Here is a 20,027-nt window from a genome sequence, read left to right as displayed (position 1 = left end):
AATTCCTTTTTGTATCAACAGTCATTTTACAGTTTCCCCTTTTCACTACCTATCTCAACACAGGCTTTAAATATTTTAATGTAGATACACATCAAATAGTTGAAGGCCAGGTTTTAATGATAACCTTTGGAACTTTCCTTACCCACATTTAGCACAGACGGGAATATAATACACAAAGACTACCTCAATAGATGTGAGAGGAGGGAAATAATTCAGAAAGTCATTTTGTTAAAAATATTTATTTAAAAAAATACAATTGTCCATATCAAGTTGCACATACATCTATTAACATATCTATATAATTTTGGACTTTAGTAAATTTGATACAGTGCTTTCTTAAAGCCAGCTTGCCATTATACAAAGCAGATTCCTCTGACAATTCTTATATAAAATAGTTTTTAAAAATGTATCATCTTTCTAAAAAGATGCATATCATCATTACAGAATTTAACAATATTTTTGCATAAAACTTGAAGCCGTAGAAAAAAAAGATCACCTGATTGGTTATTCAGAGCAACCCCTTACTATGTCTGGAGGTGCACTGAGTATCAACTACACTTTTCCCTCCTAAAAGCAGCATATTATAAAGCCCTCAAAGTGCCAGCGCATATTCTTCCTCGCCAACCTAAACTCTGTAAAGTTTTTCTGCCACACGCATGTAGAGCTGAAGGCTCCAGCTACAGCCATACTAATTACCCTAAAACAACATCCCTTAGTTTCCCAACACGTTAAGTCAGACTGCTTAGCTAGAAGATGTGGCAGTTTCTCTCCAGCTGCATCAGCAATTAATGTGATTTTAATAAATGTTAGCAGTTACCATCATTTGAATTGCTTTTTTAGGAAAAAGAAAAGAAAGTGATTTTAATACTTCAAAGGTCTCCCTCATGTAAATTAAACAGATTAATCAAGACAAGTTGTTAATGACACTTTAACAATAATGCAGTCTTTTGGGTAGGTGTGCACTGGCATTATATGTAAGTATTCTGTTTATACAAAAGTAGTGGATACTAGATATTATGAGAGATAGATTTCAATAAAATAAACAAGGGGAAAAATAAACAATGAAGTAACTGTCTTCTCAGCTGAATGAATCGGAGTTTAAGAAAAGCACCCTGACAAGTTCTTATTACAGAGGCCAAACTAAGACGCTGAGGTAAAAGAATACATCTCTCTGTGTTAACACCACAGCAGACATATGCTCTCTTTCTGACTTACACATTGGGTGGGCGAAAATCAAAAGTTTAACGGTATTTAATTTTCAAGTGTTATCCGTACTTGAAGATCCAATAGGGCTCACAGAAAATTATTAGTTTGTTCTTCAAAGGACAAAATTGTACACTTTTTTAAAGCCAACTTGATTATCTAGTGTAAAGGGCAGAATTCTAAAAAACTAAGTCAAAACTTTTATTTGCCTCAAACCAAAGCCAACCAGTAGCAAAATGACTGGACTGAGTTTCATATTTAATCTTCCCTACCCACAAAGATAAATGAAACTGCTAGAAGGTAAAAGTGAAGAAATACATATGATTGTGACTAGAAAAGGTCGAATGGCCAAACCAAATAAATAGGCCTCAAGTAATCAAAAATTAATTGCATTCATTTCTATCTTTACATCTATGCATCTCAGTTCACTTCACTAATACTGAACAGGGAAGTTCATACAATATGCTACTTTATCACATAAGCAATGAATGTAATGTACACTTAAAGGCCCTTGGTAATACTGCCATCAAAAACAAAAAGCATGAAATGTCTTAGAAAGGACTGTGTCCCCTACCTGACAGACAATAAGCAACAATGATTAAACAGAAAAGAAACTTAAATTTGGCGAATTCACAAAGTTGAGTATAATCCACCAACTGCAAACCATTAAAAGTCATACATTTCTACAAAGCAGAATATTAAAAGCTTGTAAATTATTTTAAAGCATCCTAGCCAAAACAGCATACCTTACAGAGCCTAGAATGGCTCATTGGGTAATCCACTTATCCCTTCTCCAAACAGTCAAGTTCCAGAAAACATGAGCAAGCAATAAACCTTAACTTCCCTGACCCTCAATATCCTCAAGGTGAAATTAAACAAAATAATCATTAAGTGCTTCCAGTTATTAAAAACAGAACAGTGCTAATAATGGTGTCCCAAAAAGTGCCAAGTGATTTCATACCAGTATATGGCATTCCCACCCCTGAACTCTAGGCAAGCTTGAATGATGGACTGGCTAGAACTCAGGCCCAGCCACAGGGCACCTCCCCACCCCCAACCCGTCCAGAAGATCCCAGGCCTGTCCTCGCAGGGCTCATAATCCTTGGAGGGGACAAGAACAAGAACGGGCCCTTATGAGATGGGAAACAAGGCAAAGTTGAGAAGACCATTCAGCCCAAGATACTCTTGAGTTCTCTGCTAATGCTTTTTATGTACAGTTCAAAAGGATGAATAAGCTACAATGCCAGAATTCCTCCACCACTTTATCAATCATGGTTAAATCTGTATTTTAGAAATACCACGTCTAGTATAAACCTCCTCTCTGAGAAACGTAGAACCCAACGTAACAAGGATTTTACACAAAAATGTAGAAGTTTTTAGAAAGAACATTCTTATTTGCTCAATAATACATGAATATAAGAAAACAGTTTAAGATGACTTTGCTTAGAGTATGTCACATGTGGCACTGTACAGTATTTCTAAAGAGTAGACAAGCAATTAGTCTTTAAGGCCTATGATTCTATGCATTTAGAAAAACAAATGTGCAAGGCATTAATTTTTAAAAAGTGACAACTGCAAAGTGCAGCCAATTTTTGTTTTTAAGTTTTAGTATAAAATAGCCTAGGAACCATCCTAGACTAGGATGACCATATGTTCCCTCTGAAAAATAGATTTATTTATACACGTACACACAAACATATACTCAGTCAATACATCAGTATATATACACACACATGTATGCACTCAGCCAATCAGAATGACTTGGAAAGAAATGCTCTAGTTTCCCAAAATATTTTAAAATAAAAACTTAAGCCTCATAAAACTTCTTGATCTATATTATACTCAAAAGATTAGAGTTCAAGAGACTATGTTTGATTGTATCCCTCATAAATTTTCTTGTTAAAGGTTTCATTTAAAACGTTAACAGCCTGAATTTCCTGGTTTCTATAGAAAGCTTAGAGCCAACCTTTCCCCTCTCACGCAAACCACTCTGATTTCCATCTTCACAACAACTAAGTGTGGATGGCAGCACCCTAGAAATTGCTATTTCTGGCAGGCTGTCAATCTACCACAATTTTTTTTTCAGAAAAGTAGCTTGAAGAAACTGGCAGCTTCAAATGGAACATTTATACTACATCAATAACTCACCTTTTCAGTTCTGCTCTGTTTACAGGTAAAAACATGACTTTCATCCTAACAGGTTCCACCAAGTACGAGAAATGAAATCAAACCGCCTTCTTTTCTTGCTTAACACACCACCACCCACAAGAATTCTAGATTCTAAGATTAAAACTTCAACTTCAGTAAGCAGAATTCTGATGACACAGAGAAATAACAGGGCACCTTGTTTCAGGCAACACCAGCAGCATTAAAAACAGTAACAACTGTTTATTTAATTGTTGATTAATTGTTGACCCCAAACCAAGAAGATAATTAACCAAACACTTTCCATCGAACTAATTCTCTGGTCAGAGTACCTGCTCAAGATAATTACGGCTGGCCTCCACTTCACTATTATGAATTGAACAATTAACTTCTCAATTCCATCCTGTCACACCCTCAGATCACAGACTACGTACTTCATGAAGAGTCTAGTTTTCCTGTTGCTGTGATCCTTCACTCAGAGCTCCAGGCTTCTGCACAGAGACCTGCACTTGTCGCCATACTTGTTTACACACCTAAGAACGGCACCTCAGCACAATTCTAGATTTCTGGCATGGGTAAATAAAATACATACAATAAATGAAGTGATAGATAGAACAGACCCATCAAGAAAATATTTATTTGTTCAGATGCCAAAATGTTACCAAAAAAAATAATAATAATAATAATAAACTTACCAATGCAGCAAGAAACTGGAGGTTGTTATGTATTTTAACATAAAGCAACTTGAAATAATTCTGAAATTGTTGGTAAAATACAACATTAATAAGGCCAAAAGAAGTTTGAGAGCAGCTAGTAAAATAAAAGTAAATTATAAAGTCACACCTAATATGAAAAGGAAAGAGACAACAGGCTGTCAAAAATAATAAGCATGAAGCTCTGGGAAACATTTGGTAATGGGCTATTTGGCAATGTATGAAAAAGAAATTTCTCATGAAAAAGAAATAGGAAATTTCAGAAAGTTGATGACAAGCTCTGCTGAAAAATTCCTAATCTCTACTGGAGATTTTACATGAAAATCAAATCAAATATGTAAAGGATTTCCCCATATATCACAACCAAAGCTTCCACATTGTATTTTTCAAGATTAGACTGACAAACAAACCCTGAGTCAGGGGGCTTTAAAGTAGAGTACATGCCTCCAGGAGAGTGCACGAGACAATCTACTGGATGCAGGAAAAAAATATTAGAATTTCTACTCAAGATTTATTTTTATGCCATCCTTAATTTCTGTTTTGTGTTATGTCTTATAGTGTATATAGGACTCTAGTATAGCAGTATATAACTTAACATATATACATATAAATCTGCAATAGGGTATTTGTGTTCAAAGCCTTTTATTGATCAAGGTGTGTGTTCAAAAAGGTTGGAGACTGCTTTTCTGAAATGCCAGTGAATGGCTCTAATGTACATAAATTCACTAGAAACATACAAAACTGCCTTTGAGAACTTTAGAATCATAACACAAGTTCTGAGATCAGGATGAAACGATGTCATTAGACTAGACATCACACAATGCCAAGTGTGAATGGCACTGAAGTGATAATATCAACAGCCTGCAGTTACAGTTCCAGAATTCCAAGCCTCTGATTTACTGTCTCCTCCAAGCCTAAGTGACACACAGTATGGAGAAAACTAAAAATGTGCCATGTAAATAGATTCAACAGTCAGTGCTGCCTTCTTTGATCTCTACTATAGTATGTAAATCTTCAAGGAATTGTAAAAAAAATCCAGTGTAAAAAAAAAATCTAGTACCCTTTTACTATAGGCTCATGGGCTTATTTTCCCCATCAAAATCTAAAGAAAAAAATTACTGTTACCTGTATTTTAACCACCAAAATGTAGAAAAATTAAACCTGTATTTTAACTCAAAGAAGCATAAGGCTGACCTTTTGAGGGTTTCTGGATTCTTCCATCATGTATAAATTTTAAAAAAATCAATGGAAGTTTCCACCTCTGAACACATAAAATATGCCATGAGGAATATTATATCACAAAAGCACTGTGACAAGCCAAAAAGAAAAAAATTATTTTAGAAATTATGTGAAAATCCACCCTAGGGTGAAATAAATGCAGTGGTTCACTGGCTGAGTGTGTGGCTCTGAGCCAACTGTGTGCCCCCCTTCTCAACTCCAAGGTGGGGGCTTAAAATCAACCACAGAGGGAGTAACTTACATGATGGGAATCAGCAAATGCTACAATTTAAGGGCCTTTTTTTCCCCTTCAGAGAGCCTGGTGGTTAAACATCTCACAGCATACAACTGACTAGATATCGGCCAGAGCAAATGAAAAGTTAAGCTAATCACAGCAGAAGTCGCAAAAACTCACTAAACCTGCTCCCCTATCTTAACTTGGGCTCCTTTGGCCAACGAGCATTCATCCTGGCAAAGTGACTAGTGATGGATACCAGCTACTGCTACCAAATATAAGTCTCTCCAGTGAATACTGATCTTAAGTGGTATGTCACCTTTTGATGCTAAGAAGAACTCTGTGGATGTTCAAAAAAATAACAAAACAGAGACTTTTCCAGGAAGGAGGTAGTTTACAAATAGAACGATCTGCCTCATACACACTTGCACTATAGTTGCAGTTTCATTTCACTTAAAAAAGTGAACACATACATACACACAAACACACACACCAACTTCCCCAAAACAGTTGATCTCAAAGAGAAAGCAGATCATCATCAACCTCCTAAGGCCCACACCTCTCAGAGACTTCTGGGAGAGGTTTATAGGCAGAGGACTCACTAAAACTAGTTCCTAGGAAGTTGCTTTGACCGAGTTTTCATGGTGCCCTTGGTTCCAGGCACCCCTGTGCTGAGACGGTTAATTATCAAAGATACTATCTATGAAAACAAACCAATGGCTTTTCTCCTTTGACTCAAAATAAGATACTTTTGTGCTTTCAAAATTTTAAATATCTAGTTAAATCAAGCCATCAATATTTACTTATCTAATGTACAAAATGTGAATTAACCTAATAAAAACTAGTCCAAAGTGCTGCTGAGCAGTCTAATTTCAAAGAGGCATGCAAACGAAATGATTCAATGTGGGAAGAAAATCCAGTATGTCTGTTCCCCATCACTACTGAACACTGCCTTTCAACACTGCTATTGCACATCTCAGGAACAGAACTTTTCAGCTGATAACCACAAATGAACCAGTAACAGTCTCCAACACTACAAATATAAAGGCAGCTCCCTGAATACTGTCCTTCTGCTACTAATGAACTAGCGTAGACATCTTATGCTAGAGTTTCTCCATACTGTATAAAACAAAGTGAACTTTATGTATCTGGAAGATGCTGGTTTATAGCAGTGTCACTTTGAGCCCTCAAGTCCTTACTACTCCCTTATTCCATTTACTTCAGGTGGTTAATTATAGGAACTATTTCGAGGGTTAAAAGACTAGTTTAATGGGCAGGGTGGTGGTGGTGGTAGCAGCATATCATCTGATCCTGGACTTTAAAGCCAAGTTTTTCAAAAGACTCAACTGTGACGTTGGTATCAAATCAGTTTAGGGGATCAACAAATCTGTCTGCACCTGGCACTGATTACTATATGGTAATATTTTATAAATTTGGTAGAGATGAAGGCCTCAGTTTTTCACTACTAATATGAATAATCCAATCCCTATGTATGAGCATTGCCAAATGAACTCTGCTCCTTTCTTATTAAAAAAAAAAAAACTCAAAGAAATAAGCATATCTTTACTTCACTACAGATTTGGAGGCTTCACTTTGCTTTTCATCTTCCTAATTACATTGTTAAAACTATCACAACCTCTAACAACCTTAAATTTAAAAGACAAATATACGGTAGAAAATGGGATAAAATGAACAGAGAAAAGGGTCCTTCATGCCCGTACCTTCCAACTGAGAAAAGCCCTACATGTTGTTTCAAGTTATTCAATTGAATCTTCGACTCAGAGATGCCTCAACATTTCAAACCCCAGGTTCATCTCCCTAAAAGCCATCATTTACCATACTGTATTCCGTGGGTGTGTAATCATACCACCTAGAGAGCAGATGACATTTCTGTGCCAGATATGGGGTCCCATGTTCTCACTGGTTGTTCCAAATACTGTTTTAAGTCCCCGGTTTAAAAATCTCCCTAAGTGGGAATAAACTAGCTCCATGCTCTGTTGACAGGTTCAGACAAGATCACACATATGGCTAAGAGATCCACCCCGAATAAATGTAAATAAGATGCCTTTTTGTGGAGTTGCTTACATATGTTATAGTTCATAGCAAAACAGAATCTACCCAATAGTCCTGCTCCAATCTTACTTGGTGTGAATAGGAATGATTCTTTTTCCTCTACTGCTTATGCACAACTCAGTATTCAACAGAGCACATTAAAGTCCTAAAGATATGGCCAATTTCATTTAACTAATATTTCTTTATATAACATGCTCAAAGCATAATTTTTTTCCTGGCCAAAGGGTCCCAATAAGGCAGGAGGAGTAACTTTGTTCTTAATTCTCTTGCAAAGCATAGCTAGCTGCTAAACCCCACCAAAAATTTCTTTAACACAAAGTTCAAAATATTTTTTAAAAAGAAAGAAAAAGAGGGAGGTGGAGTCTGGACTCCAATTAAGGCATTTTTATACACAGTCTAACTTGAGTCCTATTCAAAGGGAATCCTAAAAAAGCATTTTTAATGGAGAATGGCAGAAATCACAATAGTCTATTATCAGCATTGTGATGTATCAATTGCTCACTTTAAATGTAATCATGTTGGGTGTCTCTTGGGTGTTATTCCTTGGTTCTCTCATCCCACAAGTGCATAGGTTATGTTTTCTGTAGATCTGGGGAAAATGGGCCAGGGGTGGAAGGTCCATCCAGGCCAGACAGAGTGAACGGCCCATGACTGTTCAGCACAGAAGGAAACTGAGAAAGAAAATAAAACACATTATCATCCTATTATGCAACCCTAAATTTCACTTTCTGTCCCTATTATATTCCCTGAGGCAGAACATGACGTCCACCTGCAGTGGCTCACAGGACAAAGGCAGTAATTGTTTATCATGGAAGAATATGATGTCACAGAAACTTTTAAAAAATTGTTTGTCTTATATGTTAAATATTAACACCCTCCAGCGTACCTTGATGGAATGGAAAGAACAAACCTATACTTTCCCTCAGATGCTAAGGTACACAGGTTCACACTTGACTTCAAATGAAGGTTTTAGAAAGCTCAGTAAATGACAGTATGCACTACAGAGTATAATTCAATTGTATAGCAAATCACAGACTATCAAAAAGAGGTCCAGAGGAGATGCCCATCTCTTAACTGCTGCAAATAGTTGTAGGGTGCTCATCCTACAAAAGGGCTCCCCCTCATGTGTTCTGAGACCAAATGTATATGGAGATTCCAGGCTGGAGCTACATGAGCACTATGACTTTCTCTCTATAATTCAATTATCTGTTTGTGAGAGGCAAAGAAAAATGTAAAATGAAATATGGAAAATTCTCAACACTCTATTCAATAATTTATAAGTTTTTGCAAAAAACAAATTGCAGAAGTAGTAAGATTTTTAATTTTCTTTCTTTTTTTCCCCCTCACCATTCCATTTCCAAAAGAACAAATGAAAATTTAAATTACAAAATCTAAGAAAATCTCCCAGGGAGTCACCCTTGAATAAGTGAATGAATCAACTACAAGAAAGCCTACAAGTTATAAAGTCTAGATGTTCTGGGCAAAAAAATGGTTTAAAGCTGTGAGACCGGGACTTCCCTGGTGGTCCAGTGGTTAAAAATCCACCTTCCAGTGCAGGGCACGAGGGTTCGATCCCTGGTCGGGGAAACTAAGATCCCACATTCTGCGGAGCAACTAAGCCTGTGCGCCACAACTAGAGAGCCCAACTAGAGAGAAGCCCATGCGCTGCAACTACTGAGCCCGTGCGCTCTAGAGACCACGCGCCACAACCAGAGAAGCCCGCACGCCACAACAAAGAGCCCACGTACTGTAACGAAGACCCAGCGCAGACAAAATTAAATAAAAATAAATAAATAAATACCTTAAAAAAAAAAGATTAATAATACCTGCCTTGCAGGGTTTTAATAAATAAAGCAAGCTGTGAGACCTTTCCTAAGATCTTGGTTAAGAGGTAATACAATATTCATTTTTTAAAATATATATATTTAAAATGCTGATGAATATCAGTTCTGAATGAGGGGGGAAATGGGAGTATTTGATACACTATTCTCAAGAGTTTTCTCTATTTTTTTAAAGTCCTCAGTTAAAAGGGGAAACCCCTCTAAAAAGAAATATGTATATATATATATATATATATATATATATATATACATTTTCTTTTTTTTTAGAAAAGAGGATTTCTAGTATTTAAAATGACCAAAAAAAAATTGGATAGGCTCAAAATCTACTACAGTTTTAAACAATTCTTGATCTAATTCAAATGTATGGGATAGTAAACAATGAAAAGGAAACTCTGCCGTGAATATTTATCTGAGTTGTCTGCTGGCCAGAAAATTAACACTTAGAAATTCAAAAATAAATCTAAGGAATACTTATTAAGTAGAAGTTTTACAATGATTAACTGAAGAGTGGATACTGCCTTTTTGCCTCTTTCTTCATTTACCACACCCCAATTACAGAAGACAAGATTTATGTAATTTACCTGGAAAAGTGTGTTAGCACCTTGTAGCCTGGCTGGACTTAGGGGAGCAACAGGGCTGAGAGTACTCCAAAAGTGGATACTGGAGAGCAAGGGGCTCGGAGTCAGTAAGATGGGTGTCTGCAATACACAAACCAAAAATATAACTAAATGGCTTATCAGGATTATGTTTACCCTTGTAATACACAAATAGCTCTGAATCCAAATACTGTCCTATTCTCCACTCCAAGTATCTCCAAGTCGGAAATCTTATCATGAAGAAAAACTCAGAAATTACTTTTACAACCCAAGTAAGATAAAGGTCAAAATATTTTCTAACCCGTTTTTGGTAGAATCTTTTTCAAATAGAAAAACAAAACCAATCTGAATTTTGGTATGGAGAAATTATGGGTAACTGAGTCACAAACATATTTTCCCCTTAATAATGTGTAGGTCTAGGAGTAATCTAACTATTTAAATGTTATATGAGATGAGCAAGTTAAGAAATAGCTAATGAAAATAACTGCACAAACTTGTAAGGACCTCAGGATCTGTTGTCTTCTAACTTGAGATTATCACTGTTGTTTTATATGACCCCCCCCACCCCCCCAAAAAAAGAGCGAGAGAGAGAATATACTTATTTTCTTTAGGAGAAAGTGGAAACACCAAATACTTATTTACTTGTAGAACAATGAATTTTTTAACACAATACTCCAAACCTTTTATTTTGACAATTCTAATTGAGGTGAGGAATTGGGTTACTTTCACAGGGTCATATAACCTTCTGTAAGGCAAGCCTATGTGGCCAAATGAGAACTTGAGGTTATAAATTCTGGATTTGTTTTAAAAGGTGAGTAAAAACAAACAAAACAAAAAAAACGCAGCACTAATAAGAAAGAAAGTGTTACCTGCGAAAAAAGTGCTGGCGTAAGAGAAGCCGTAGGGAGAGATGGGCTTAATATTCCCAGTGGGCTTGGATCACTGCCCGTGATCACCAGGGTTGGTGCCAGCTCTAACCCCTTGGGTTTCTTGGACCTTGATGAATTATTTGTTTTGTCCTTTTCTGGCAAAGCCAAATCCTGGTCTTTAGGCTCCAGGGACAAGTCCTCCGGAAGTTCCATTGGCTGAGAAGCCACTGATTCCATGTCTGTGTCCATGTCTGGGTTGGAACTCAGTGGTGGTGAAGGTGTTCTAGAAGGCTCCTGCAGAGGGGACACAGATGAAATAGGTGGTGTGGTGGTAAAAGCGGCAGTTACACTAGATGCAGAAGTTGGTGCTTCCAGAGAAGGCAGTCTGGGGGAAGCCAAATTCTCCAACGCTTGCATAGTTTCTTCTGAAGATGGAGAAATACTTGGGCCAGTAGAAATGGCAGCAGCAAGAGGTTCAACTGGTGGCTTTTTGGCAGGTGTGGTTACAAATTTGATAACAGATGGTGTTGGCTCCTGAGGAGATTTTTTCTCTGCCAATTTCTCAGCTGGATTCTCAACCTTTATAGATTTGAAAAGCTTCCTGTTGGAGGAGTTCAAAGAGTTGAGAGTAAATGAAGAATATAAGCCAGAGTGTATGTAGTCATTGCGGCTAGAGGTCTTGGCACCAGGCTGTGCTGGCTTCTCTTTCCCGCCATTCTCCACATCTTTGGAACTGTTGCTGCTGAGTTCACTGACGCTTAAAGCTTCGCAGTCTCCCTCAACCCTGCCCACTGTCATCGGATCCATGTTCAGAATCTCTGGGTACGAGACAAACTTGTACACAAACTTCTGACCATTCACTTTTTTAATGATATTCTGTAGATAAATAAAATAAACACTCTTAGACTTTCTTAAACTTTTCTTAAGCATTTCTTAAACTTTACCCACCCCCCATGAAAAAGCTGACCTAATGGGGTTCTCTATTTGACAGGTAGTTTACTTGAAAGCTTCAAAATCATCTAAATTTATCTAGCCATACCAAACAGAGTTCCTACTATTATGGAGTACAAGTTAAAAACATTTAAATGTCTTATTAACAACTGAACTAATATGTTACATCAAAGCTGAAAGATTTTAATTGCTTAACACTGTCAGCTAAGTATCTGTATGAGGTCAAAAATTTCTGAACTGCAATCTCAAATAACTCCAAAGGTACAAGCCATTCACATGCTGAGGAAGCAAAAAGGAATTCAGAATATTACTTCTGCTAAGGTTCCTACTTCCTTCAGAAACTCCAGCTGCTTCTTACCTCATCTCTCCATACAGGAAAGCTGATAACATCAACCACTCAAAGGTGAAAGAAATTAAGACCCCAGCTTCTCACTTTAATTCTACCCATTTGAGCCATTTATTTCACTTCAGTGCCCAAGAATGTATTCAAAATAATAAGAAATTAAACAAAAAAGTTTTAACTAAGAAATCACATCGAGGTATTAACAGCTATTCTTTAAGGTATTAATTTGTGTTCCAGGTTAAACTAAAAAGTAAAAATTAAGTAGAGCTAAAAAAATGAGTAAATATGAGACAATTTTTAAAGTAAATTATGATATAAACAAGAGTATTTATTTATCCTCAAGAATCTCAAAGTTCCTTTTCCTTATTCCAACTCTATAATCATGTTTTCTTTAAAGACAACTGTAATGAGGAATAATATATGAGCAATGGGAGCTGGGTACTGAATAAGAATTTGCAGAAATACACCTGGAACATTTACATCTTTCATCCTAATTCCAAACTGCTGAAGCTGTAAAATAAATTGAATTAAACCAGAACAGTGATCATTTCACAATGTATACAAATATCGCATCATTATGTTGTACACCTAAAACCAATATAACTTTATGTCAATTATACCTCAGCTTAAAAAAATTTCTTTTAATAAATAAATAAACCAGGACATTAGTACCTCTAACCTCACCAGAAGAGAAGGATCAATTCTTGTTTTGAGGTGGATGTGTATTACCTTCACATAATAGTATCTGAGGGCTCGGCTGAGTTTGTCATAATTCATATTAGGCTTGTTCTTTCGAATCCCCCAGAGACGAGCCACCTCTTCGGCCTGCAAAAGCTTGAACTCCCCATTATTAGAGGTCCAGCAGATCATGTGATCGTTCTGAGGCTCCTTTAGGAGCTGAAGGAGGAACTGCCACAGGGTGATAGCACTGTCCATAGCAATGAGCTGAAAGAGGCATCGGGTAAGATACACAATTAACAGCCAACCGTATATGTCAGACACTGTTTTAAGTACTCTAACTGTATTAGACTAATTACTCATTTTATCCCCACAGCAATCCTATAAGACAGATACTACTGCAGCCTCATTTTACATGTGAAAAAACTGATTCATTAAAGAGTTAAGTAACTTGTCTAAGGTCACACACGTAAATGGTGGAGCTGAGATTTAAACGCAGGCAATCTGGATCCAGAGTCCAAACTCTTAAGCATGCCACGCTGCTTAAGAAAAGTCTTGCTGTGAGATAAAGCTAGTTTCATAAATTGCAGGAGCAGACTGACGAATGCCAACCAGTAGAGTATCACTGTTATTAAATTTTATCTTAAAAACTCATTGTCATATTCTCTGAGGAGACCACCATTTCAGCATCTATCTAAATTAGCCCAGCTGGTTTATTTGCCAGGATATGTTGTGTGTCTCAGGGCGGCCCAGAGGTATAGGGAATAATCTACTTTTGCTCCACTGGTATTTCTCCTCCAAATAGTTTCCATTATCATAAATGTAATTTACACACATTGGCAGCACTGAAAATTCAGCAAAATGTTCCCTAAGTTACACGTCCTGTCACCATTCTGTCCACAGGGATTCCACCTGCATAGATCCTCCTTTTATTTGATTAGCAACCTTTATTTGATTACCAAGACTGGAACTGAAATATCTTTCAGTATCTCAAGTTTTAGGATCTTCCTATTTAGGCCAGAGTTTCCTAAATTCAGCACTATTGATATTTGGGGCCAGATTATTTTTTTGTTCCAGGACGCTGTCCTGTGCATTGTAGTTTAACAACATCCCTGGCCTCTACCCACTAGATGCCAGTAGCACCTCCTGCCCAATTTGGCAATCAAAATGTCTGCAGACATTGCCAAATGTTCTCCTGGGGGGACCATATCATCTCAGTTAACAACCATTGGTTTAGGCAATGGAGCAGCAAGGAAATGTTCTCACAAAGTTATTTTCCTCACAAAAACTTCCAAACACCTTGTTTATAAGGAAGAATTTTTTAAAATATTTTTTAAACATCTTTATTGGAGTATAATTGCTTTTCAATGGTGTGTTAGTTTCTGCTTTATAACAAAGTGAATCAAGCTATACATATACATATATCCCCATATCTCCTCCCTCTTGCATCTCCCTCCCACCCTCCCAGGAAGAATTCTTTAGGGCAGAAACTCTGGCCATATACAAGCACATTCTAAAAAGTCTATAATTGAACTTGACACACACACACACACACACACAAAACAAAAAACCTTCCTTTTTAAATCTATGAATTAGATCTCACTGGATCAGAACAGGACTTAAATGAAATCAATTCTGTTAAAATACTGTAAAAACAGGTAAACTGACTACATCAAAATTTAAAACTTTTGTGCTGCAAACAATACCATCAAGTGAGGAGACAATCCTTGGAATGGGTGAAAGTATTTTCAAATAATAAGGGACTTTCATCAAAAAGTATAAAGAATCCTTACAATTAAAAAAAACTGAAAATAGGCCAAGGATTTGAAAAGACATTTCTCCAAAAAGTAATACCAATGCCCAAAAAGCACATGAAAAGATGCTCACTGTCATTAGTTACTAGGGAAATTAAAATCAAAACCACACAAGATACCACTTCACACCTACTAGGATGGCTACAATCAAAAAGACAGATGGGGCTTCCCTGGTGGCGCAGTGGTTGAGAGTCCACCTGCCGATGCAGGGGACACGGGTTCGTGCCCTGGTCCAGGAAGATCCCACATGCCGCAGAGCGGCTAGGCCCATAAGCCATGGCCGCTGAGCCAGCATGTCCGGAGCCTGTGCTCCGCAACGAGAGAGGCCACGACAGTGAGAGGCCCACATAACGCAAAAAAAAAAAAAAAAAAAAAAAAAGACAGATGATTTAAGTGTTGACTAGAATGTGGAGAAAAGTGAAACCCTCATACATTGCTGATGGGAATGTAAAATGGTGCAGCCAGTTTGGAAAACAGTTTGGCATTTCCTCAAAATACTAAACACAGAGTTAACATATGACCCAGTAATTCCACTCGTAGGTATATGCCCAAGAGAAATGAAAATATATGTCCACACAGACACTTACACAGGAATGTTCACGGTGGTATTCATAATACCCAAAAAAGTAGAAACCACCCAAATGTCCAACAACTGATGAGTGGACAAGCAAAATGTAGTATAACCACAGAGTGGAATATTAGCCAGAAAAAGGAATGAAATACTGATATGGGCTACTTCAGTGGATGAACCTTGAAAACATTACCCTAAGTGAAAGAAGCCAGCCATTTATATGAAACGTCCAGAATAGGCAGAAAGTTGATCAGTGGTTGCTTAGGGCTGGGAATGGGGAATGGGTGGGGAGAAGAAAAGGGGAGTGACTGTTAATGGGGTGATGAAAATATTCTGAAGTTAGATCGTGGTGGTAGTTATACAACTCTGTGAATATACGAAAACCACTGAACTGTACTAAGTAGGTGAATTTTATGGTATGTGAATTATATCTCAATAAAGATGTTAAAAACAAACACTACAAATACAAAAGTTAGGCCTGAGAAACCTAACTCTAACTATGTACAACTCACAAAGGGTCAACAATGTCTGCTTCCAAAAAGGGCAAAGATGAGGAACTATACTAGAAAATATCTGAGTTTCTGTAACTTCTGAGACATTCAAAAAGTCCTCCAATTATCCTCTTATCACTTCGAAGCTGGTTATACAGAGATACTGTCATCCAAAAGTAGAGTTGGGAAAATGATAAAGAATAGAATAGGGGAGATGCCTCCCACATTTATAGAGTTAATGGAGAAACAGGCCATGAATCTAAGTCTCTTTCATCACAGTCATAATATTCTGTTCATTAGGGAAACCACTTCCCTAGATGGATAAAAGCATTCACATCACCAGTGGGTTGTAAAGAAGTATTACATTATTAGATACTAAGTGATAATAATGTACAAATATGAAATGCTACTTTAATGCTTTTATGCTCACTAGAAATCATAGTTTCCCATAGCCTCACTTAAGCTGGGTTAAAATAGAGGTTTTATATTATATCCATCAAGTATTGGGCGGGGAGGTGGGGGGGATGGTCCCTGCCATTTCTCTGACCTTACTGCAGAGGCTTTTCTTCTGATAATGCCTGTTCATGGCAAGTTACTTTTTAACTACATATGTTTCTCATTTAAACAATTATTTGTTAGTCTAAATCTGTTACAACTACTTCCCAGTAAATTTCAGCTTAACCAGAGAACTCAGTCTCCACATTTCCAAACATCATCTTCATTATCAACAATGCTTACAGCAGTGTGTGAATATGTGTGAGAGAATGGTAATGGTGATGATGTTGAAGCTAGAAAGGAGGGGAAGAGGAGAGAGGAGGAAAGAAGAAAGTGAACATGGCAGAGAACCGGAATCTCAAGACTATTACAGATTTGGTGCCTGTAATTCCATTTATTTTTGGAAAAATTCCCCAAACCAAATCCTAGAGTCTTAATGCCTATCATGCAGACAGTGCTTGAACCCTTCAGGTTTATAATGGCTGAGCAATACACGCAAAAAAAAGGAAATAACCATCAACATCTCCACAGTGAGTACACAAGTGCCATCCTGAGCAAATGGGAGGTGTTCCCAAGGTGGTGTCGGTTTACCTTCCACCTCTCCCTTTGGTTATTAGGAGAGAGTGTGTACTGAGCCAAACGCTGGTGGGGCTGTTGCATACTACAGGGCAGAACCCAACTGTGTGCAAAACGCTGCAGCTTCTCTAGTGTACTTCACAGTGCATCGGGGATGGGAAATGGCTGTGAAAGAAAATGGGCACTGTGGTTTTGGACTTACATACCGGAAAAAAAAATTTCTTTTGCGAAAAACTAACAAAGACATAAAATGGACATCCTCAGTGGGTACTTTAAAGGAATATTTTACTCATTCAATTTTGATAACAGTTTATTCTTTGGCTGAAAAGGTGGTGAACCACTGGGCGTATAGTTAAGCTGAACCTCTTCATTTTAGTTCCTAAAAGTGTGCTATTAATATGAAATTCAACAATTTCTTCAGCCATAAAAGAGAATTAAAGGAAAAAAAGTTACAGAAGACAGTTATGTAAAATTACAAAGAGTGAAATAAAGTCAAAAATATTAAATACTTTTATTCTCAGTCAAAAAACCCCCAAACCCTTTATTTTTCTTCTCACGAAAATCTCAATGTTTCTACAATTACAGTTTTTTCCAGAAGTTACAGTTTTAAAAGAGATTTTTAGTAGAAGTATAATGAGGGAGGGAAATACTTAACTGATCCAAATGAAGGAATCTGATTTTTGAGGGATTAAATGTGGAAAACATAACTGATTCTAACTTAACACTTCAAAGATAGTAGATTAGTTCCTGTGCTAAAATGAAAGGAGCATGTTGAAGTAACTCATTAGGGAAAGGAAGCCTCTATTAAGTGAAAACTTTCCCACCCTAAACATGTTTATAATACACATAGTCCAGTTGCTGTGGTGACCCATGGCCCAACTATTTTTCAGAAACAGTAGCTAAGACCCCAAAAATAAATGTCTCCAAATTCAGAGTGCTGCTTAAGTAAAACAAAAGCAAATTATGAAATGTATCAAGCCTAGTTTTGACTTAAAATCATCGTAGTTGTCAAAAAGTAATCTGATGTATCTAACTGTACAGTATCCTATACTAACAGAATATTAAAAGTGTACTGTTACATTACCATAAAACTTAAAAACAACATTTCCCTAAATGGATTCCACTTAACGCAGTTTTAACATTTAAACAAAATTAAAGAGGGGAGGGTTCCTGAGGGGGAAAACTGAATCACAATACATTTTAATGAAAACACCACTGACAGTCTTAAATATTGAAGCATCAAGTTTTCCACGCAGTGGGGCGGTGAGTGGGAGACGGCAAAGAGGGAGGGAGGCTCTGATTCACCAACCAAAGAGATGGGTGAACCGTTCTGATGAGGAATAAAATTCCAGAGTCTTTCTTTAAATGCCCTAAACTTCAAATAGCAATAGCTTGGGAAAAAGCCAATTGTGTATCGTTTGACTCCTTCAGCCAACAATGCCCTTTATTTCCTGCCAAAGCCAGTTAATATTCAGCCCCCAAAAGATGTTTCCAATTGATCTTCTTAGGCATGAAGAAGCCACCAGCCTCGCGGCAGCTGTACATTAACCGGAAAGTAAAGAGGGGAGGGGGTTTGCGGGAGAGAAACAGAAAAAGAAATGAAACTTGACACCGGATGAATAGCGAGCTTGGGGACAGGAAGAGACACGGATGACCGTGTGCCCCCGAGGAGATCAAAGTCCAGGGGAAGAGCCGCAACCTCACCGGGCCTGGGTAAGCACTGAATTACTGTACTTTCACTTTCCAACTTCCTGTCACTACAGAAAGTCAGAATTGCTCCCCTCTTGCCCCCACCCCCCCAAAAAAACATCACTGCGACCTTTTGCCCCAGGGACCTCGCGGTACCAAATAAGGGGCGAAGAGAGCGGAGCGGGTCGCGCCGCATCTACCTGCGCGCCTCGGGGCTAGGGCCGCCTGAGCGGGCGGGGCGGGGCAGGGGCGGATCCCTAGGGGAGCGCGCGCCGCAGCCCCCGCGCCCGCCCCCACGCGCTCGTTTCCTGTTGTGCAGCGAGCCCCTCGCCCCCGCCCGCGTTCCCCGCTATTGGGGGGGCCTCAAGACCCCGACGGGGTGCGGGGTGGACGGGGCGTGCGGGGCTGGCCGCTCACCGAGGCCGCGCGCGGGGCTCCCTCTGGGTCTCCGCCTCGAACACGATGCTCCTCTCCGCCCGCCGCCTTCTCAAGCTGGGAGCTCGAGGATGGCGCGGCAGCCGCTGCGACCCCCGCGGCGGAGCCGGAGAAGGCACCGGCGGCCGAGCCAAGCCCGCCGGGTGCCCGCAGCCGCCCGCATCTCCCGCCGCCGCCGCACCAGCCGCGGCTCCTCGCGCCCCGCCCTCCCCGCCCCCACACGCGGCGGCGGCGGCGGCGGCGGCGCGGGTCGTCGGGGCCGCTTCCCGCCGGGCGCGCGCTCGGGGCGTTCTTCGCCGCGGCCGAGCCTGCCAATCGCTCCGCGGCCGCCGCCACTCTCAAACCCCCCGGCTGCGTTGGGGCCCCTCCCCGACGCCGGAGCTGAGGCGCGTCACTTCCGGGGGCGGGAAGGGAGGGGCCAATAGCACAGGGGCTCTGCCAGCCGCCGCCGTAGCAGTTTCCGCCGCCGTCCCCATCCCCGTCCCGGTTTTGGGGGGCTAGGGGTGCGGGCGCGGCGAGGGTGCTGTTTGGGTTTCTCCGCTTTGCACTCTCCGCTGGATTACTAGCCAGTTGCTGTTTACTGAGGCCCACGACCCGAAACCGCACTCCGAAGCTGCCACATGGGGCCCCTCCGTGTCTCCCCCGCCCGAGGGAAGAGGTGGCGCTCGCCAAGCAGCCTCCAGGGGACCACTTCTGTTGTTGCGAAACTTAAATGTGAGGGCTTCTCCCTCCAGGCCTCCCGTCCTGCCTTCCTGGCTGGGTGTACAGAGAGGTCGGTATTGCCACAGCTTTCTCATCGAAGTGCCAGATCCCAGGGCACTATGAACACTTGACAAACATTAAATCAGCACTGTGGTTCTCTAGTGCCGGAACTGACAAATGGAAACACTGGTGTCCTGGGGAAAGCTCGTTCTGGCGTTGGAGTCGGAGACCTGGAATCCATCCGTGGCTCTGCCTCTCACTAACTCGTCAGTCTTAAGCAACTTTCTTTACCTCCCAAAACAGTTTCAATATACGTAAAATGGAGAGAACCCAATCTCTTAGAACTGTAATGATTAAAGGAGATAAGGTGCATAATCACCTCGCGGAGT

The 20,027-nt window shown here is 39.5% G+C and overlaps 1 protein-coding gene across 1 annotated transcript; it reads right to left on the bottom strand.

Annotated features, from left to right (window-relative positions):
- Nucleotides 1-2: 2 nt before the first annotated feature.
- Nucleotides 3-19,266, bottom strand: ELK4 (ETS transcription factor ELK4). The gene is made up of 5 exons (XM_059996003.1): nucleotides 18,919-19,266; nucleotides 12,917-13,132; nucleotides 10,894-11,769; nucleotides 10,010-10,126; nucleotides 3-8,258 (listed from the first exon to the last, which is right to left on the bottom strand). The coding sequence occupies exons 2-5, from the start codon at nucleotides 13,121-13,123 to the stop codon at nucleotides 8,160-8,162; spliced, it is 1,299 nt and encodes a 432-aa protein (XP_059851986.1). The 5' UTR covers nucleotides 13,124-13,132; nucleotides 18,919-19,266; the 3' UTR covers nucleotides 3-8,159.
- Nucleotides 19,267-20,027: the final 761 nt, after the last annotated feature.

This window comes from Delphinus delphis, chromosome 1, assembly GCF_949987515.2.
Source record: "Delphinus delphis chromosome 1, mDelDel1.2, whole genome shotgun sequence".
Lineage (NCBI taxonomy): Eukaryota > Metazoa > Chordata > Mammalia > Artiodactyla > Delphinidae > Delphinus > Delphinus delphis.
Note: the sequence above shows the minus strand (reverse complement) of the source record. Positions and strands in the feature narration are given on the sequence as shown.

Coding starts and splice junctions, on each gene's coding strand:
- ELK4 (XM_059996003.1), bottom strand. CDS start 13,123: ATGGACAGTGCTATCACCCTGTGGCAGTTCCTCCTTCAGCTCCTAAAG. Junction 11,770..12,916: donor TCAGATACTATTATGTGAAG/GTAATACACATC, acceptor ATTTATCTACAG/AATATCATTAAAAAAGTGAA. Junction 10,127..10,893: donor CGCCAGCACTTTTTTCGCAG/GTAACACTTTCT, acceptor TGTGTATTGCAG/ACACCCATCTTACTGACTCC.